Here is a 22365-nt window from a genome sequence, read left to right on the forward strand (position 1 = left end):
TCCAGGTTCTCCTTTACCCAAATCCAGATAGCAGATGTTCTGAAAGAGCTGCAAAACCTGGACCCGTACAAATCAGCTGGGCTTGACAATCTGGACCCTCTATTTCTGAAACTATCCGCCACCATTGTCGCAACCCCTATTACCAGCCTGTTCAACCTCTCTTTCATATCGTCTGAGATCCCCAAGGATTGGAAAGCTGCCGCAGTCATCCCCCTCTTCAAAGGGGGAGACACCCTGGACCCAAACTGTTACAGACCTATATCCATCCTGCCCTGCCTATCTAAGGTCTTCGAAAGCCAAGTCAACAAACAGGTCACTGACCATCTCGAATCCCACTGTACCTTCTCCGCTGTGCAATCTGGTTTCCGAGCCGGTCACGGGTGCACCTCAGCCACACTCAAGGTACTAAACGATATCATAACCGCCATCGATAAAAGACAGTACTGTGCAGCCGTCTTCATCGACCTTGCCAAGGCTTTCGACTCTGTCAATCACCATATTCTTATCGGCAGACTCAGTAGCCTCGGTTTTTCGGATGACTGCCTTGCCTGGTTCACCAATTACTTTGCAGACAGAGTTCAGTGTGTCAAATCGGAGGGCATGCTGTCCGGTCCTCTGGCAGTCTCTATGGGGGTGCCACAGGGTTCAATTCTCGGGCCGACTCTTTTCTCTGTATACATCAATGATGTTGCTCTTGCTGCGGGCGATTCCCTGATCCACCTCTACGCAGACGACACCATTCTATATACTTTCGGCCCGTCATTGGACACTGTGCTATCTAACCTCCAAACAAGCTTCAATGCCATACAACACTCCTTCCGTGGCCTCCGACTGCTCTTAAACGCTAGTAAAACCAAATGCATGCTTTTCAACCGATCGCTGCCTGCACCCGCATGCCCGCCTAGCATCACCACCCTGGATGGTTCCGACCTAGAATATGTGGACATCTATAAGTACCTAGGTGTCTGGCTAGACTGCAAACTCTCCTTCCAGACTCATATCAAACATCTCCAATCGAAAATCAAATCAAGAGTCGGCTTTCTATTCCGCAACAAAGCCTCCTTCACTCACGCCGCCAAGCTTACCCTAGTAAAACTGACTATCCTACCGATCCTCGACTTCGGCGATGTCATCTACAAAATGGCTTCCAACACTCTACTCAGCAAACTGGATGCAGTCTATCACAGTGCCATCCGTTTTGTCACTAAAGCACCTTATACCACCCACCACTGCGACTTGTATGCGCTAGTCGGCTGGCCCTCGCTACATATTCGTCGCCAGACCCACTGGCTCCAGGTCATCTACAAGTCCATGCTAGGTAAAGCTCCGCCTTATCTCAGCTCACTGGTCACGATGGCAACACCCATCCGTAGCACGCGCTCCAGCAGGTGTATCTCACTGATCATCCCTAAAGCCAACACCTCATTTGGCCGCCTTTCGTTCCAGTACTCTGCTGCCTGTGACTGGAACGAATTGCAAAAATCGCTGAAGTTGGAGACTTTTATCTCCCTCACCAACTTCAAACATCTGCTATCTGAGCAGCTAACCGATCGCTGCAGCTGTACATAGTCTATTGGTAAATAGCCCACCCATTTTCACCTACCTCATCCCCATACTGTTTTTATTTATTTATTTTTCTGCTCTTTTGCACACCAATATCTCTACCTGTACATGACCATCTGATCATTTATCACTCCAGTGTTAATCTGCAAAATTGTAATTATTCGCCTACCTCATGCCTTTTGCACACATTGTATATAGACTCCCCCTTTGTGTCATGTACTGTCATGTTGTGTCTTGTTTCTGTCCTTTCCCTTCACCCTGTCTCCCTCTGCTGGTCGTTGTTAGGTTACCTTTTCTCCCCCTCTTTTCCCCAGCTGTGCCTTGTCTCCTCCTAACTACCTCGTCACCCCTTTTCCCACCTGTTCCTTTTTTCCCTCTGATTAGTCCTCTATATCTCTCTCTGTTTCTGCTCCTGTCTTTGTCGGATTCTTGTTTGTGTTGTTCATGCCTGAACCAGACTATCGTCATGTTTGCTGCAACCTTGTCCTGTCCTGTCGGAACCTGCCGGTCCATCTGAGCCTACGTTTTGTTTTGTTATTAAAGAAGCTCTGTTTACGTTAATTCGCTTTTGGGTCCTCATTCACGCACCGTAACAGAAGAATCCGACCAAGAATGGACCCAGCGACTTCGGATCCTCTCCACTCAGCCGTCGAGATCCAGGGAGCGATGCTAGGCAGACACAAGCAGGAATTGTCTGCTGCTCGGCATGCCGTTGAGACCCTGGCCACCCAAGTCTCCAACCTCACAGAACAGGTTCACCATCTCCGCCTCGATCCACCGGCCACTTCCAGGGCTTTCGAATCTCCGGAGCCCAGAATCAATAACCTGCCGTGTTACTCTGGGGAGCCCACTGAATGCCGCTCGTTCCTCACCCAGTGTGATATTGTGTTTTCTCTCCAGCCCAACACTTACTCCAGGAGCACTGCTCGTGTCGCCTACGTCATATCTCTCCTTACTGGACGGGCTCGTGAGTGGGGCACGGCAATCTGGGAGGCAAGGGCTGAGTGTACTAACCAGTATCAGGACTTTAAGGAGGAGATGATACGGGTTTTTGATCGATCTGTTTTTGGGGAGGAGGCTTCCAGGGCCCTGTCTTCCCTATGTCAGGGTAATCGATCCATAACAGACTACTCTATTGAGTTTCGCACTCTTGCTGCCTCCAGTGGCTGGAACGAGCCGGCTTTGCTCGCTCGTTTTCTGGAGGGTCTCCGCGCAGAGGTAAAGGATGAGATTCTCTCCCGGGAGGTTCCTTCCAGCGTGGATTCCTTGATTGAACTCGCTATTCGCATTGAGCGACGGGTTGATCTTCGTCACCGAGCTCGTGGAAAGGAGCTCGCGTTCTCCGTTGCCCCCCTCTCCGCATCACTACCATCTTCCTCTGCCGGCTCGGGTGCTGAGCCTATGCAGCTGGGAGGTATCCGCATCTCGACTAAGGAGAGGGAACGGAGAATCACCAACCGCCTCTGTCTCTATTGCGGTTCTGCTGGTCATTTTGTCACTTCATGTCCAGTAAAAGCCAGAGCTCATCAGTAAGCGGAGGGCTACTGGTGAGCGCTACTACTCCTGTCTCTCCTTCAAGATCCTGCACTACCTTGTCGGTCCATCTACGCTGGACCGGTTCGTCAGCTTCCTGCAGTGCCTTAATAGACTCTGGGGCGGAGGGCTGTTTTATGGACGAGACCTGGGCTCGGGAACATGACATTCCTCTCAGACAGTTAAGGGAGTCCACGGCCTTGTTCGCCCTGGATGGTAGTCCTCTCCCCAGGATTCAGCGTGAGACGCTACCTTTAACCCTCACTGTTTCTGGTAATCATAGCGAAACCATTTCTTTTTTAATTTTTCGTTCACCTTTTACACCTGTTGTTTTGGGCCATCCCTGGCTAGTTTGTCATAATCCTTCCATTAATTGGTCTAGTAATTCTATCCTCTCCTGGAACGTCTCTTGTCATGTGAAATGTTTAATGTCTGCTATCCCTCCTGTTTCCTCTGTCTCTTCTTCACAGGAGGAGCCTGGTGATTTGACAGGGGTGCCGGAGGAATATCACGATCTGCGCACGGTGTTCAGTCGGTCCAGGGCCACCTCTCTTCCTCCACACCGGTCGTATGATTGTAGTATTGATCTCCTTCCGGGAACCACTCCCCCCCGGGGTAGACTATACTCTCTGTCGGCTCCCGAACGTAAGGCTCTCGAAGATTATTTGTCTGTAGCTCTTGCCGCCGGTACCATAGTCCCCTCCTCCTCTCCCGCCGGAGCGGGGGTTTTTTTTTGTTAAGAAGAAGGACGGGTCCCTGCGCCCCTGCATAGATTATCGAGGGCTGAATGACATAACAGTGAAGAATCGTTATCCGCTTCCTCTTATGTCTTCAGCCTTCGAGATCCTGCAGGGAGCCAGGTTTTTCACTAAGTTGGACCTTCGTAACGCTTACCATCTCGTGCGCATCAGGGAGGGGGACGAGTGGAAGACGCCGTTTAACACTCCGTTAGGGCACTTTGAATACCGGGTTCTTCCTTTCGGCCTCGCTAACGCTCCAGCTGTCTTTCAGGCATTAGTCAATGATGTCCTGAGAGACATGCTGAACATCTTTGTTTTCGTTTACCTTGACGATATCCTGATTTTTTCACCGTCACTCCAGATTCATGTTCAGCACGTTCGACGTGTCCTCCAGCGCCTTTTAGAGAATTGTCTTTTTGTGAAGGCTGAGAAGTGCTCTTTTCATGCCTCCTCCGTCACATTTCTCGGTTCTGTTATTTCCGCTGAAGGCATTAAGATGGATCCCGCTAAGGTCCAAGCTGTCATTGATTGGCCCGTCCCTAAGTCACGCGTCGAGTTGCAGCGCTTTCTCGGCTTCGCGAACTTCTATCGTCGTTTCATCCGTAATTTCGGTCAGGTGGCAGCCCCTCTCACAGCCCTTACTTCTGTCAAGACGTGCTTTAAGTGGTCCGTTTCCGCCCAGGGAGCTTTTGATCTCCTCAAGAATCGTTTTACATCCGCACCTATCCTTGTTACACCTGACGTCTCTAGACAGTTCATTGTCGAGGTTGACGCGTCAGAGGTGGGCGTGGGAGCCATTCTTTCTCAGCGCTCTTTCTCTGACGACAAGGTCCACCCTTGCGCGTATTTTTCTCATCGCCTGTCGCCGTCGGAACGTAACTATGATGTGGGAAACCGCGAACTGCTCGCCATCCGCTTAGCCCTAGGCGAATGGCGACAGTGGTTGGAGGGGGCGACCGTTCCTTTTGTCGTTTGGACTGACCATAGGAACCTTGAGTACATCCGTTCTGCCAAACGACTTAATGCGCGTCAGGCGCGCTGGGCGCTGTTTTTCGCTCGTTTCGAGTTCGTGATTTCTTATCGTCCGGGCTTTAAGAACACCAAGCCTGATGCTTTATCTCGTCTCTTCAGTTCTTCAGTAGCCTCCACTGACCCCGAGGGGATTCTCCCTGAGGGGCGTGTTGTCGGGTTGACTGTCTGGGGAATTGAGAGGCAGGTAAAGCAAGCACTCACTCAAACTCCGTCGCCGCGCGCTTGTCCCAGGAACCTTCTTTTCGTTCCCGTTCCTACTCGTCTGGCCGTTCTTCAGTGGGCTCACTCTGCCAAGTTAGCCGGCCACCCTGGCGTTCGGGGTACGCTTGCTTCCATTCGCCAGCGCTTTTGGTGGCCCACCCGGGAGCATGACACGCGTCGCTTCGTGGCTGCTTGTTCGGTCTGCGCGCAGACTAAGTCCGGTAACTCTCCTCCTGCCGGCCGTCTCAGGCCGCTTCCCATTCCCTCTCGACCGTGGTCTCACATCGCCTTAGATTTTGTCACCGGACTGCCTTCGTCAGCGGGGAAGACTGTTATTCTTACGGTTGTCGACAGGTTCTCTAAGGCGGCTCATTTTATTCCCCTTGCTAAGCTTCCTTCTGCTAAAGAGACGGCACAAATCATCATCGAGAATGTTTTCAGAATTCATGGCCTTCCGTCAGACGTCGTTTCGGACAGAGGTCCGCAATTCACGTCTCAATTTTGGAGGGAGTTTTGCCGTTTGATTGGGGCTTCCGTCAGTCTCTCTTCCGGCTTTCACCCCCAGTCTAACGGTCAAGCAGAACGGGCCAATCAGACTATTGGTCGCATCTTACGCAGTCTTTCTTTTCGCAACCCTGCGTCTTGGTCAGAACAGCTCCCCTGGGCAGAATACGCCCACAACTCGCTTCCTTCGTCTGCGACCGGGCTATCTCCTTTTCAGAGTAGCCTCGGGTACCAGCCTCCGCTGTTCTCATCTCAGTTCGCCGAGTCCAGCGTCCCCTCCGCTCAGGCTTTTGTCCAACGTTGCGAGCGCACCTGGAAGAGGGTCAGGTCTGCACTTTGCCGTTATAGGGCGCAGACTGTGAGGGCTGCTAATAAGCGTAGAACTAAGAGTCCTAGATATTGTCGCGGTCAGAGAGTTTGGCTCTCCACTCAGAACCTTCCCCTTAAGACCACTTCTCGCAAGTTGACCCCGCGGTTCATTGGTCCGTTCCGTATTTCTCAGGTCATTAATCCTGTCGCAGTTCGACTTCTTCTTCCGCGATACCTTCGTCGCGTCCACCCGGTCTTCCATGTCTCCTGTATCAAGCCCGTTCTTCGCGCCCCCGCTCGTCTTCCCCCCCCCCCCCCCCATCCTTGTCGAGGGCGCACCCATCTACAGGGTCCGTAGGATTTTGGACATGCGTCCTCGGGGCCGTGGTCATCAGTACCTAGTAGATTGGGAGGGGTACGGTCCTGAGGAGAGGAGTTGGGTTCCCTCTCGGGACGTGCTGGACCGTGCGCTGATCGATGATTTCCTCCGTTGCCGCCAGGTTTCCTCCTCGAGTGCGCCAGGAGGCGCTCGGTGAGTGGGGGGGTACTGTCATGTACTGTCATGTTGTGTCTTGTTTCTGTCCTTTCCCTTCACCCTGTCTCCCTCTGCTGGTCGTTGTTAGGTTACCTTTTCTCCCCCTCTTTTCCCCAGCTGTGCCTTGTCTCCTCCTAACTACCTCGTCACCCCTTTTCCCACCTGTTCCTTTTTTCCCTCTGATTAGTCCTCTATATCTCTCTCTGTTTCTGCTCCTGTCTTTGTCGGATTCTTGTTTGTGTTGTTCATGCCTGAACCAGACTATCGTCATGTTTGCTGCAACCTTGTCCTGTCCTGTCGGAACCTGCCGGTCCATCTGAGCCTACGTTTTGTTTTGTTATTAAAGAAGCTCTGTTTACGTTAATTCGCTTTTGGGTCCTCATTCACGCACCGTAACACTTTGTTTTCTACTGTGTTATTGACTTGTTAATTGTTTACTCCATGTGTAACTCTGTGTTGTCTGCTCATACTGCTATGCTTTATCTTGGCCAGGTCGCAGTTGCAAATGAGAACTTGTTCTCAACTAGCCTACCTGGTTAAATAAAGGTGAAATAAAATAAAATAAAAAAGCTACGGACAACAAATACAATTGCATTTTATCAATGGCAATTTGAATGAACAGAGATGCCGTGACGAGATCCACAGGCCCGTTGTCGTGCCATTCATCCGCCGCCATTCACCTCATGTTTCAGCATGATAATGTATGGCCCCATGTCGCAAGGATCTGTACATAATTCCTGGAAGCTGAAAATGTGCTAGTTTTTCTATGGCCTGCGTACTCACCAGACATGTCACCCATTGATCATGTTTGGGATGCTCTGGATACAGCAACTTCACACAGCCAATTGAAGAGGAGTGGGACAACATTACACAGGCCACAATCAACAGCTTGATCAACTCTATGCGAAGGAGATGTGTTGCGCGGCAAATGCTGGTCACACCAGCTACTGACAGGTTTTCTGATCTACGCCCCTGCCTCTTTTTTTTAAGGTATCTGTGACGAACAGATACGTATCTGTGTTCCCAGTCATGTGACATCCATAGATTAGGGCCTAATGAATGTATTTCAATGGACTGATTACCTTCTATGAACATTAACTCAGTTAAATCTTTGAAGTTGTTGCGTTTATTTTTATGTTCAGTCTATTTGGAGTCCCTAAAGCTTTAAAAAAAATAATTAAAAGGATATTCGCTCAGTTGCATGATCCAATGGCACAATAGATTTGGTTATTTTCAATCATGTGTGGACAAATACACACCTATAAATGATCACAGAAATGTTCCATTTGCACAAAAAGCTTATTTCTCTCAAATGTTGTGGACAAATTTACTTTGTCAAGATAATCCATCCACCTGACAGGTGTGGCATATCAAGAACCTGATTAAACAGCATAATCATTACACATGTGCGCCTTGTGCTGGGGACAATAAAAGGCCACTTTAAAACGTGGACGAATACACACAGACACACCCTTTACCATTACACCGCTGTACCAGTTTTCCACATTGAATCTATTGATCCTTTGAGAGCTTTAATACGTCTCCAAGGCAACCAAATAACATATTCACCTGAGAAATCAACACAAAAGCTGGAGAGCATTTTTTTTACATACAGTAGAAAGTAAAACTGTCTCGGAAACCCGATTCACTTTAAAATACATCTAGAATGTCAATGATTCTACTTGTCCTTTGTCATTTACCTAATAAGACATTTCTATTTAGCGAACATATAGCTAGGGTCCCTGTATTTACTAAAATATATATACAGGATATACAGTACCAGTCATACGTTTGGATGTACACTAAATAAATAAAGTTTAAATAAATAAATAATATATATATATATATATACTACACTACCGTTCAAAAGTTTGGGGTCACTTAGAAATGTTCTTGTTTTTAAAAGAAAAGCTATTTTTTTGTCCGTTAAAATTAACATAAAATTGATCCGAAATACAGTGTATGTAACGGTTCTCCTCTTGTGAAGTAGAGGCGGACCAAAGCGCAGCGTGGTGGTTGTTCATTGTATTTTATTTACGACACTATACATGAACAAACTAACGAAAAAACAAGAAACGTGAGAACTCAAAACCTAATACAGCCTATCTGGTGAACACTACACAAAGACAGGAACAATCACCCACAAACAAACAGTGAAACCCAGGCTACCTAAGTATGATTCTCAATCAGAGACAACTAATGACACCTGCCTCTGATTGAGAACCATACTAGGCCGAAAACATAGAACTGCCCCAAAACATAGAAAAACAAACATAGACTGCCCACCCAACTCACGCCCTGACCATACTAAATAAAAGCAAAACAAAGGAAATAGAGGTCAGAACGTGACAGTACCCCCCCCCCCCAAAGGTGCGGACTCCGGCCGCAAAACCTTGACCTATAGGGGAGGGTCTGGGTGGGCGTCTGTCCGCGGTGGCGGCTCTGGCGCGGGACGCGGACCCCACTTCGCCATTGTCTTAGTCCGCCTTATTGTCCGCCTCCGTGGCTTACTCACCATGCCCACCCCTCTCAATGACCCCACTGGACAGAGGGGCTGCTTGGGACAGAGGGGCAGCTCGGGACAGAGGTGAAGCAGCTGCTCGGGACAGAGGGGCGGCAGCTGCTCGGGACAGAGGGGCGGCAGCAGCTCGGGACAGAGGGGCGGCAGCTGCTTGGGACCGAGGGGCGGCAGCTGCTCGGGACAGAAGGGCGGCAGCAGCTCGGGACAGAGGGGCTGCTTGGGACAGAGGGGCAGCTCGGGACAGAGGTGAAGCAGCTGCTCGGGACAGAGGGACAGCTGCTCGGGACAGAGGGACAGCTGCTCGGGACAGAGGGGCAGCTGCTCCGGGCGGAGGGGCTCTAGCGGCCCCTGGCTGACTGGCGGCACTGGCGGCCCCTGGCTGACTGGCGGCACTGGCGGCCCCTGGCTGACTGGCGGCACTGGCGGCCCCTGGCTGACTGGCGGCACTGGCGGCCCCTGGCTGACGGGCGGCACTGGCGGCCCCTGGCTGACTGGCGGCACTGGCGGCCCCTGGCTGACTGGCGGCACTGGCGGCCCCTGGTTGACTGGCGGCACTGGCGGCCCCTGGCTGACTGGCGGCACTGGCGGCCCCTGGCTGACGGGCGGCACTGGCGGCCCCTGGTTGACTGGCGGCACTGGCGGCCCCTGGCTGACTGGCGGCACTGGCGGCCCCTGGCTGACGGGCGGCACTGGCGGCCCCTGGCTGACGGGCGGCACTGGCGGCTCCTGGCAGACGGGCGGCACTGGCGGCCCCTGGCTGACGGGCGGCACTGGCGGCCCCTGGCTGACGGGCGGCACTGGCGGCTCCTGGCAGACGGGCGGCACTGGCGGCGCTGGGCAGACGGGCAGCACTGGCGGCGCTGGGCAGACGGGCAGCACTGGCGGCGCTGGGCAGACGGGCGGCGCTGGGCAGACGGGCGGCACTGGCGGCGCTGGGCAGACGGGCGGCGTTGGCGGCGCTGGGCTGAGTAGCTCTCCTAGCGCCGAACAGGCGGGAGACTCCGGCAGCGCTGGAGAGGAGGAAGGCTCTGGTAGTGCTGGACAGGCGAGGCGCACTGTAGGCCTGATGCGTGGTGCTGGCACTGGTGGTACTGGGCCGAGGACACGCACAGGAAGCCTTGTGCGGGGAGCTGCTACCGGAGGGCTGGGGTGTGGAGGTGGTACTGGAAAGACCGGACCGTGCAGGCGCACTGGAGCTCTTGAGCACCGAGCCTGCCCAACCTTACCTGGTTGAATGCTCACGGTCGCCCTGCCAGTGCGGCGTGGTGGAATAGCCCGCACTGGGCTATGCAGGCGAACCGGAGACACCGAGCGCAAGGCTGGTGCCATGTAAGCCGGCCCAAGGAAACGCACTGGGGACCAGCTGCGTAGAGCCGGCTTCATGGCATTAGGCTCGACGCTCAATCTAGCCCGGCCGACACGCGGAGCTGGAATATACCGCACCGGGCTATGCACCCGCACTGGAGACACCGTGCGCACCACTGCATAACACGGTGCCTGCCCGGTCTCTCTAGCCCCCCGGTAAGCACAGGGAGTCTGCCCAGGTCTCCTACCTGGCGTAGCCATACTCCCTGTTAGCCCCCCCCCAAGAAATTTTTGGGGCTGCCTCTCGGGCTTCCTTCCGCGCCGCCGTGCCTGCTTCGCCAACTCCATTCTCTGATAGCCCTCCGCGCACTGCTCCATCGAATCCCAGGCGGGCTCCGGCACTCTCCCTGGGTCGGCCGCCCACCTGTCGATCTCCTCCCAAGTAGTATAACCCATGCCATTGCTGTCCATAACGTCCTCCCATGTCCATACCTCCTCGCGCTGCTCCTGCTGCTGCTTTCTCCGTTGCCCATTACCACACCGCTTGGTCCTGTTGTGGTGGGTGATTCTGTAACGGTTCTCCTCTTGTGAAGTAGAGGCGGACCAAAGCGCAGCGTGGTGGTTGTTCATTGTATTTTATTTACGACACTATACATGAACAAACTAACGAAAAAACAAGAAACGTGAGAACTCAAAACCTAATACAGCCTATCTGGTGAACACTACACAAAGACAGGAACAATCACCCACAAACAAACAGTGAAACCCAGGCTACCTAAGTATGATTCTCAATCAGAGACAACTAATGACACCTGCCTCTGATTGAGAACCATACTAGGCCGAAAACATAGAACTGCCCCAAAACATAGAAAAACAAACATAGACTGCCCACCCAACTCACGCTCTGACCATACTAAATAAAAGCAAAACAAAGGAAATAGAGGTCAGAACGTGACAGTGTAGACATTGTTGTAAATTACTATTGTAGCTGGAAACGGCTCATTTTTTAAAATGGAATATCTACATAGGAGTACAGAGGCCGATTATCAGCAACCATCACTCCTGTGTTCCAATGGCACGTTGTGTTAGCTAATCTAAGTTTATCATTTAAAAGGCTAATTGATCATTAGAGTGTCTAGTTTGGTGTTTTGCGGGTACTATTTAATGAAGCTGCTAGTTGAGGACTTGTGAGGCATCTGTTTCTCAAACTAGACACTCTAATGTACTTGTCCTCTTGCTCAGTTGTGCACCAGGGCCTCCCACTCCTCTTTCTATTCTGGTTAGAGGCAGTTTGCGCTGTTCTGTGAAGGGAGTAGTACACAGCATTGTGTTCTTTGTTCTTTGTTTCTGGCCATTTTGAGCCTATAATCGAACCCACAAATGTTGATACTCAACTAGTCTAAAGAAGGCCAGTTTTATTGCTTCTTTAATCAGGACAACAGTTTTCAGCTGTGCTAACATAATTACAAAAGGGTTTTCTAATGATCAATTAGCCTTTTAAAATTATATACTAGGATTAGCTAACACAACGTGCCATTGGAACACAGGAGTGATGGTTGCTGATAATGGGCCTCTGTACGCCTATGTAGATATTATATTAAAAATCAGCCGTTTCCACCTACAATAGTCATTAACAACATTAACAATGTCTACACTGCATTTCTGATCAATTTGATGCTATTTTAATGAACAAAACATTTGCTTTTCTTTCAGAAACAAGGACATTTCTAAATGACCCCAAACTTTTGAAAGGTAGTGTACCTACTCATTCAATGTTTTTTCTTTATTTTCACTATTTTCTACATTGTAGAATAATAGTGAAGACATTAAAACTAAGAAAAATACAACTGGAATCAGGGAGTAACCAAAAAAGTGTTAAACCAATCAAAATATATTTTGTATTTGAGATTCTTAAAAGTAGCCACCCTGGTAACTCTAATGAACTTATCCTCTGCAGCAGAGGTATCTCTGGGTCTTCCTTTCCTCTGAAACAAAGTTCAAAGTTCTTGAAATTTTCTGTGTTGACTGACCATATCTTAAAGTAATGATGGACTGTCGTTTCTCTTCGCTCATTTCAGCTGTTCTTGGCATAATATGGACATGGTCTTTTACCAAGTAGGGCTGTCTTCTGTATAACACAACTGATTGGCTCAAATGCATTAAGGAAATCAATTCCACAAATTAACTTTTAACAAGACACACCTGTTCATTGAAATTCATACCAGGTGACTACCACATGAAGCTGCTTGAGAAAATGCAAAGAGTGTCATCAAGGCAACGGGTGGCTACTTTGAAGAATCTAAAATATAAACATATTTTGATTTGTTTAACACTTTTTTGGTTACTACATGATTCCATATGTGTTATTTCATAGTTGTGATGTCTTCACTATTATTCTACAATGTAGAAAATAATTTTAAAAAAATAAAGAAAAACCCTTGAATGAGTAGGTGTGTCTGAACTTTTGACTGGTACTGCATATATATAAAACAAAGTTGTGTATTTTCATCTAGATATCAGTTTCCAACTGATATGTGGAAGATTTTTTACCATTGAAGACAGTGTTACAATTAACCCCGCAGCCTGTTTACAATTAACCCCGCAGCCTGTTTACAATTAACCCCGCAGCCTGTTTACAATTAACCCCGCAGCCTGTTTACAATTAACCCCGCAGCCTGTTTACAATTAACCCCGCAGCCTGTTTACAATTAACCCCGCAGCCTGTTTACAATTAACCCCGCAGCCTGTTTACAATTAACCCTGTGAGAAATACAAGGTGGACATGTCACTTTCACCACTGTCGGTTGAATTGTACAGGTAGGTCCTAGAAACTTTGTTACATTGTATAACGGTACCAAATACATGTATGTTGTTCGTATGAAAGTATTATGAATCTGTCTCAAATGTTATTTTTATAGTAAGTAAAACTCTAAAACTGTTACTTTGTTCCCCAGTCTCCCCTACTAATTATGTCTAATAGTAATTAGTAATGAAACACCCATGAGGGAGAAGTTGTGTGTGCCTGCCTGCCTGCCTGCCTGCCTGTGTGTGTGTGCGCGTTCATGTGCTCTTTGAGAGGAAACACCCACACAGTACAGTCTCACACTGATGTTAGCTAACACCGCTCCTGTTGGGACTGTGTACCAGCATCATTCTCTTAACGCCCATCCAAAGCAATCTTCCCTCAGCTCTGTCCACACCTCCAGGACAGGAAATGGAAAACATCCAGGATTTGTCCCAAATGGTACCCTTTTCCCTTTATAGTGACCTACTTTTGACCAGGGACCATTGACCATGAGAATAGGGTGCCTTATGGGACCGAGGCCCTGACTTCATTACGATCAATAGGAAACTCACTGTAGGCTGTTGCAACCAAACACACTGTACTATTGATCCATCCACCAGCTAGGCTGGTCTACTGAATAATCACCCCGTCCCTTAGGCTGGTCTGCTAAATAATCACCCCGTCCCTCAGGCTGGTCTGCTCAATAATCACCCCGTCCCTCAGGCTGGTCTGCTCAATAATCACCCCGTCCCTTAGGCTGGTCTGCTAAATAATCACCCCGTCCCTCAGGCTGGTCTGCTCAATAATCACCCCGTCCCTTAGGCTGGTCTGCTCAATAATCACCCCGTCCCTCAGGCTGGTCTGCTAAATAATCACCCCGTCCCTTAGGCTGGTCTGCTCAATAATCACCCCATCCCTTAGGCTGGTCTGCTAAATAATCACCCCGTCCCTTAGGCTGGTCTGCTCAATAATCACCCCGTCCCTTAGGCTGGTCTGCTGAATAATCACCCCGTCCTTTAGGCTGGTCTGCTGAATAAAACACCCCACCCCGTCCCCTAGGCTGGTCTGCTGAATAATCACTCCGTCCCTTAGGCTGGTCTGCTCAATAATCACCCCGTCCCTTAGGCTGGTCTACTGAATAATCACTCTGTCCCTTAGGCTGGTCTGCTCAATAATCACCCCATCCCTTTGGCTGGTCTGCTCAATAATCACCCCGGTTTAGGGGAAACTTGCTGGGCTGTTGTGACTGGTGTGTCTGGGGTCACAGTAAATGAAGCCTCTGGTGTGTCTGGGGTCACAGTAAATGAAGCCTCTGTTGTGACTGGTGTGTCTGGGGTCACAGTAAATGAAGCCTCTGTTGTGACTGGTGTGTCTGGGGTCACAGTAAATGAAGTCTCTGTTGTGACTGGTTTGTCTGGGGTCACAGTAAATGAAGTCTCTGTTGTGACTGGTGTGTCTGGGGTCACAGTAAATGAAGCCTCTGTTGTGACTGGTGTGTCTGGGGTCACAGTAAATGAAGTCTCTGTTGTGACTGGTGTGTCTGGGGTCACAGTAAATGAAGCCTCTGTTGTGACTGGTGTGTCTGGGGTCACAGTAAATGAAGTCTCTGTTGTGACTGGTGTGTCTGGGGTCACAGTCAATTAAGTCTCTGTTGTGACTGGTGTGTCTGGGGTCACAGTAAATTAAGCCTCTGTTGTGACTGGTGTGTCTGGGGTCACAGTAAATGAAGTCTCTGTTGTGACTGGTGTGTCTGGGGTCACAGTAAATTAAGTCTCTGTTGTGACTGGTGTGTCTGGGGTCACAGTAAATGAAGCCTCTGTTGTGACTGGTGTGTCTGGGGTCACAGTAGACCCGTCTGGTCTCGTAAGGGCATCTTTCCAAGTCTCGGTCATCAGTATGGAAAAAACGTGTGTACACCTGGACAGCAAGTCTTGGTCCAATCAGACTGGTTGTTACAGTGGCAGACTTTTCTAGTGGCAGTGTAGACGAGCAGGAAGCAACAGCCCTGCAGCACATGAGGCTCAGATGAAAAATGGGTCGGCCCATCTGATTGGCTGCTCTTCCTCGTCTACTCCTCTTTAAACAGAGAAGTGGGTCAGTCTACGTTAAACTATATCCTGAACAGGAGACTGCCAAATCAAACAGGCATGGAAAAACTTCAATTCTGCCCAATTCTGCTGCCGATTCAAAATATTGCTATTTGAATCGGTATTAGAAATCACCATAATTCTCTTGTGTATCCAATGTTTCTGTGTTTAGGGAATATGCCATAGAGTTATTCCCCCTCGAGAATTTAAATATCAATGTGGCCCCTCCCACAATTGTCAAAAATATCGACGCTGGGCACCGCCAAGAGACGGCGGGGAACCCCAAGAGACAATATGTAACTCGAACCTTCTGTGTCAAGCTGCATTGCAATTATATTAAATCTATTTCTATTTTCTACATAGAGGAATAAATCAATTCAGTCATTCCATGGAATGTTGATTGATCCGTGTTCCGTTGGAATGTTGTCCCTGTAGCCACGGTGTTCCTGGAGTTCTGGAAGAGGAGGAGGGCGGAGCTGACTTATGACTGGGACCTCATCGACTGGGAGGAGGAAGAGGTTGGTCTATTCACCAATACCTGCTTTATTTATATGATATCATGTGATTCTTGTCATGTATACTACTACTACAATACTACTACATAACGTGTTACGTATGATACGGTCAAGTCATTTAGAAACTGTTGATTGGGTAGAGTAAGAGGTTAGTCAGCAATATCTGGTATAATAATATGATATGTCAAAGACATGTACATTTACAGTGCCAGTCAACAGTGTGGACACACCTACTCATTCAAGGGTTTTTCTTTATTTTTTACTGTTTTCTACATTGTAGAATAATAGCGAAGACATCAAAACTATGAAATAACACATATGGAATCATGTAGTAACCAAAAAAGTGTTAAACAAATCAAAACAATATTTGAGATTTTAGATTCTTTAAAGTAGCCACCCTTTGCCTCGATGAGAGCATTCTCTCAACCAGCTTCACTTGGAATGCTTTTCCAACAGTCTTGAAGGAGTTCCCACATATGCTGAGCACTAGTTGGCTGCTTTTCCTTCACTCTGCGGTCCAACTCATCCCAAACCATCTCAATTTGGTTGAGGTCGGGTGATTGTGGAGGCCAGGACATCTGATGCAGCACTCCATCACTCTCCTTCTTGATCAAATAGCCTTTACACAGCCTGGAGGTGTGTTGGGTCATTGTCCTGTTGAAAACAAATGATAGTCCCACTAAGCGCAAACCAGATGGGATGGCGTATCGCTGCAGAATGCTGTGGTAGCCATGCTGGTTAAGTGTGCCTTGAATTCTAAATACATTACTGACAGTGTCCCCAGCAAAGCACCCCCACACCATAACATCTCCTCCTCCATGCTTCACGGTGGGAACCACACACCATAACACCTCCTCCATGCTTCACGGTGGGAACCACACACCATCACACCTCCTCCTCCATGCTTCACAGTGGGAACCACACACCATCACACCTCCTCCTCCATGCTTCACAGTGGGAACCACACACCATCACACCTCCTCCTCCATGCTTCATGGTGGGAACCACACACCATCACACCTCCTCCTCCATGCTTCACGGTGGGAACCACACACCATCACACCTCCTCCTCCATGCTTCACGGTGGGAACCACACCCACACACCATCACACCTCCTCCTCCATGCTTCACGGTGGGAACCACACACCGTCACACCTCCTCCTCCATGCTTCACGGTGGGAACCACACACCATCACACCTCCTCCTCCATGCTTCACGGTGGGAACCTCACACCTCCTCCTCCATGCTTCACGGTGGGAACCACACATAGGGAAATCATCCGTTCACCTACTCAGCATCTCACAAAGACACAGCGATTGGAACCAGAAATTTGAAATTTGGACTCATCAAACCAAAGGACAGATTTCCACTGGTCTAATGTCCACTGCTCGTGTTTCTTGGCCCTAGCAAGTCTCTTCTTCTTATTGGTGTCCTTTAGTAATAGTTTCTTTGCAGCAATTTGACCATGAATGTCTGATTCACCCAGTCGCCTCTGAACAGTGGATGTTGAAATCTGTCTGTTACTTGAACTCTGTGAAGCATTTATTTGGGTTGCAATTTCTGAGGCTGGTAACTCTAATGAACTTATCCTCTGCAGCAGAGGTAACTCTGGGTCTTCCTTTCCTGTGGCGGTCCTCATGAGAGCCAGTTTCATCATAGCGCTTGATGGTTTTTGCGACTGCACTTTCAAAGTTCTTGAAATTTTCCGGATTGATGGACCTTCATGTCTTAAAGTGATGATGGACTGTCATTTCTCTTTGCTTATTTGAGCTGTTCTTGACATAATATGGACATGGTCTTTTACCAAATTGTGCTATCTTCTGTATACCACCCCTATCTTGTCACAACACAACTGATTGGCTCAAATGCATTAAGAAGGAAAGAAATTCCACAAATTAACTTTTAACAAGGCACACCTGTTAATTGAAATGCATTCCAGGTGACTACCTCATGAAGCTGGTTGAGAGAATGCCAAGAGTGTACAAAGCTGTCATCAAGGCAGGTGGCTGCTTTTGAAGAATCTCAAAATATAAAATGTATTTTGATTTGTTTAACACTTTTTTGGTTACTACATGATTCCATATGTGTTATTTCATAGTTTTGATGTTTTCACTATTATTCTACAATGTAGAAAATAGTCAAAATAAAGTAAACTCCTGGAATGACTAGGGTGTGTCCAATCTGTTGACTGGTACTCTATGAACACTGGTATTCAGACATTACTCAGTCAGCAATGTCTGGTTGATCCATTTGATATGTCATGAGCACGTACTGTAGTTAGGATACGGTCCTAGTATTGACTGGGTCAGGGGTATCTATGATTGGACCAGTCAGAAATATCAGTTATTGGTATGATATACTGGAGTGTATGTGTGTTTGTCCCAGGAGAATCTGCGGCCCCAGTTCGAAGCCAAGTACTCCCGAGTAGAGAGAGTAAACCCTATCTCTGGCAAGCCAGAGCCTTTCCAGCCCTTCACTGACAAACTCAGCAGACTCATGGTCTCTGTGTCTGGCATCTTCTTCATGGTAAGAACATGTCATCACATGAGTCATCAGGCTGTACTGTGGATCTGTGCTCAGTGGGTCGATTCCATTTCAATTCAGTCAATTCTGAAAGTAAACTTAAATGCTTTAATTGAAAAGAAAATTGGAATTTTGTTTTACTTTCTAAATTGAATATAATTTAAATGTAACTGAGCCCAATCCTGGAATGCTGTTTACTACCTTTTCAATGTGTAATACGGTAACGAGCTTCTAGCAGCCTACTACCACCCCCTGGTGGATAGGAGCCAGAAATACAACCCACGCTCTGGAAACAGTGGCTGTTGTTGGGGATTGTTTTCCCAATGATCCTCATCACTCATCAACAATAGGAAGTGTCTAGAGACCAAGACACGTAACGATGATTCATTGTTTACCAATATGACCAATAAGCATCGTAAACACACAATCCCAGACTAGACCCATTATATAAACCAGGTGGTTTGGGTCCTGGATGCTGATTGGCTGAAACAGCATTTGACGAAACAGTATGACGTTAAAACACTTGTTTACTGCTCTAATTACATTGGTAACCAGTTTATAATAGCAATAAGGCACCTCGGGGGTTTGTGATATATATGGCCAATATACCACAGCTAAGGGCTGTGTCCGGGCACTCTGTGTTGCCTAAGAACAGTCCTTAGCCGTGGTATATTGGCCATATATCACACATCCTCAGGCCTTATTGCTTAAAATACTGCTAGCCTCATAACATGCATCTTCAGAAGAGACTGTAATGATGACAGATATATTTACTCTCTCTTTCTCTCTCTGTCTCTCTCTCTCTCTGTCGGTCTCTCTCTCTCTCTCTCTCTCTCTCTCTCTCTCTCTCTCTCTCTCTCTCTCTCTGTCTCTCTCTCTCTCTCTCTCTCTATGTCTCTCTCTCTCTCTCTCTCTCTCCTCTCTCTCTCTCCTCCGCCACTCTCTATCTGTGTATGTGTGTGTTCACTCCCCAGATGTCTCTGGTGCTGACTGCAGTGTTTGCTGTGGTGGTGTTCCGACTGATTGCCATGGAGAAGTTTGCATCGTTCGACTGGGAGTTTGTCAAGAAGAACTGGCAGTTTGCCACCTCTGGCACCGGAGTCTGTATCAACTTCATGATCATCATGTCTCTCAATGTGGTGGGTGTCTGGCCAAACTAAACCATGAAATAGATAGAATGGAATGGAATAGAATCCATAGATATAATGGAATGGAATAGAATCCATAGATAAAATGGAATGGAATAGAATCCATGGATAGAATGGAATAGAATCCATAGATAGAATGGAATGTAATAGAATCCATAGATAGAATGGAATAGAATCCATAGATAGAATGGAATGGAATAGAATCCATAGATAGAATGGAATGGAATAGAATCCATAGATAGAATGGAATGGAATAGAATCCATAGATGGAATAGAATCCATAGATAGAATGGAATGGAATAGGATCCATAGATAGAATGGAATGGAATAGGATCCATAGATAGAATGGAATGGAATAGAATCCATAGATAGAATGGAATGGAATAGAATCCATAGATAGAATGGAATGGAATAGAATCCATAGATAGAATGGAATGGAATAGAATCCATAGATAGAATGGAATGGAATAGAATCCATAGATAGAATGGAATGGAATAGAATCCATAGATAGAATGGAATGGAATAGAATCCATAGATAGAATGGAATGGAATAGAATCCATAGATAGAATGGAATGGAATAGAATCCATAGATAGAATGGAATGGAATAGGATCCATAGATAGAATGGAATGGAATAGGATCCATAGATAGAATGGAATGGAATAGGATCCATAGATAGAATGGAATGGAATAGAATCCATAGATAGAATGGAATGGAATAGAATCCATAGATAGAATGGAATGGAATAGGATCCATAGATAGAATGGAATGGAATAGGATCCATAGATAGAATGGAATGGAATAGAAAATAAAAACTTTATGGCATCCTATTGCCTTCCCCATGGGCCCTGATCAAAAGTGGTATACTATATATACTACTGTTCAAAAGTAGTATACTATATATACTACTGTTCAAAAGTAGTATACTATATATACTACCGGTCAAAAGTGGTATACTATATATACTACCGTTCAAAGGTGGTATACTATATATACTACTGTTCAAAAGTAGTATACTATATATACTACCGGTCAAAAGTAGTATACTATATATACTACTGTTCAAAAGTAGTATACTATATATACTACCGTTCAAAAGTAGTATACTATACATTTTAAAGTAACCTTTATTTAACTAGGCAAGTCAGTTACGAACAAATTCTTATTTACAATGACGGCCTACACCGGCCAAACCCGGACGACGCTGGTCCAATTGTGCGCCGCCCTATGGGACTCCCAATCACGGCCGGTTGTGATGCAGCCTGGAATCAAACCAGGGTGTCTGTAGTGACAGCCTCAAGCACTGAGACGCAGTGCCTCTTAGACCGCTGCGCCACTCGGGGACAGGGTGTCATTGGAGACTTGATCATGTCCAAACCAGCCCACTGGATATACACAGTCATACAGAATAACGTTGTATAACCGATCCACAATCAGATTTTAACTTCATGATCACCATGTCTGTGAATGTGGTGGGTGTCTTGCCAAACCAAGCCAAGCCATCTGATACGCTCAGTCAAACAGTATTTTAAGTCCAACATGTGTTACATAAATGATTCACAGTAATATTTTATATTACATAAACGTGTATTTTGCAGTCTGCAGAGTTATAAAATACAGTTTTCAGAGTGAGGTTTCTTATTATTCACTGTACAAGATGCTTATTTTGCGCCGCTTGTTGTCTCACTGATTACGTAATACATATCATCTTTATGTCTCACAACTGGCTTGTATTTAGTCAGGCTATTTGTCAAGTGTTACTGTATTTCTTTCATCAGGTATATGAAAAGGTGGCCTATCTGCTCACAAATTTAGGTAATTATTACCCCCTCAAGATCCCTCTGAAGATGCACATCTTGTTGCTTCAGTATCTTACGCTTCAGAGGTCCATGTCAACCTCTCTCTCTCTGTTCTCTCTGTCTTTCTCTGTCTCTCTCTTTCTCTCTCTTTCTCTCTCTTTCTCTCTGTGTCTCTCTCTCTCTCTCTCTCTCTCTCTCTCTCTCTCTCTCTCTCTCTCTCTCTCTCTCTCTCTGTCTTTCTCACTCTGCGTGTGTCTCTCTCTCTGTAGAACACCCACGGACTGAGTCAGAGTGGGAGAACAGTTTTGCTCTCAAGATGTTTCTCTTCCAGTTTGTTAACTTGAACAGCTCTACCTTCTACATTGCATTCTTCCTTGGAAGGTAAATATTACAACGTCTCAATAAATATTACAACAGACAGTTCTGCAAGGTCCCTCCGTTATTTTCAGTTATTACATAATATATTTGACAATTTTATGATTCTTCAGATTCCCTGAGTAAGTTAGTCGTTTATTGAACTGTCCTGATAATTGAGTCGTTTTATAAGCCAATGTCTTCACTCTGACTGTGTTTAGGTTCGCCGGCAGACCAGGGAAATATAATAAACTGTTTAACAGATGGAGACTGGAGGAGGTGAGTGGAGTCAGGAAGCATAACAACAATAGAAACAGGACTGTGTCCTAAATAGCACTCTATTCCCTATATAGTGTGCACTATGAAGAGAATAGGGTCTAAAGTCGTGCACTATGTAGGGAATAGAGTCTAAAGTAGTGCACTATGAAAGGAATAGGGTCTAAAGTAGTGCACTATGAAAGGAATAGGGTCTAAAGTAGTGCACTATGTAGGGAATAGGGTCTAAAGTAGTGCACTTTGAAAGGAATAGGGTCTAAAGTTGTGCACTATGAAAGGAATAGGGTCTAAAGTAGTGCACTATGAAAGGAATAGGGTCTAAAGTAGTGCACTATGAAAGGAATAGGGTCTAAAGTAGTGCACTATGAAAGGAATAGGGTCTAAAGTAGTGCACTATGAAAGGAATAGGGTCTAAAGTAGTGCGCTATGAAGGGGATAGGGTCTAAAGTAGTGCACTATGAAAGGAATAGGGTCTAAAGTAGTGCACTATGAAAGGAATAGGGTCTAAAGTAGTGCGCTATGAAGGGGATAGGGTCTAAAGTAGTGCACTATGAAAGGAATAGGGTCTAAAGTAGTGCACTATGAAAGGAATAGAGTCTAAAGTAGTGCACTATGTAGAGAATAGAGTGCCAT

General features: G+C 47.1%; 1 protein-coding gene across 2 annotated transcripts in view; it reads left to right on the top strand.

The window, feature by feature from the left end:
- LOC110522704 (anoctamin-3-like) overlaps nucleotides 1-22365 on the top strand; it is an 89317-nt gene that overhangs the window by 40650 nt on the left and 26302 nt on the right. Inside the window, exons 13-18 of one of the 2 annotated variants that reach the window (XM_036968983.1) lie at nucleotides 15551-15633; nucleotides 18016-18156; nucleotides 19128-19292; nucleotides 21082-21118; nucleotides 21372-21483; nucleotides 21678-21735. In XM_036968983.1, coding sequence (XP_036824878.1) covers nucleotides 15551-15633; nucleotides 18016-18156; nucleotides 19128-19292; nucleotides 21082-21118; nucleotides 21372-21483; nucleotides 21678-21735 — 596 coding nt within the window. The remainder of the gene's footprint in view (nucleotides 1-15550; nucleotides 15634-18015; nucleotides 18157-19127; nucleotides 19293-21081; nucleotides 21119-21371; nucleotides 21484-21677; nucleotides 21736-22365) is intronic. The other variant, XM_036968984.1, reaches the window with a different exon arrangement.

This window comes from Oncorhynchus mykiss, chromosome 30 (assembly GCF_013265735.2).
Source record: "Oncorhynchus mykiss isolate Arlee chromosome 30, USDA_OmykA_1.1, whole genome shotgun sequence".
NCBI classification, from domain to species: domain Eukaryota; kingdom Metazoa; phylum Chordata; class Actinopteri; order Salmoniformes; family Salmonidae; genus Oncorhynchus; species Oncorhynchus mykiss.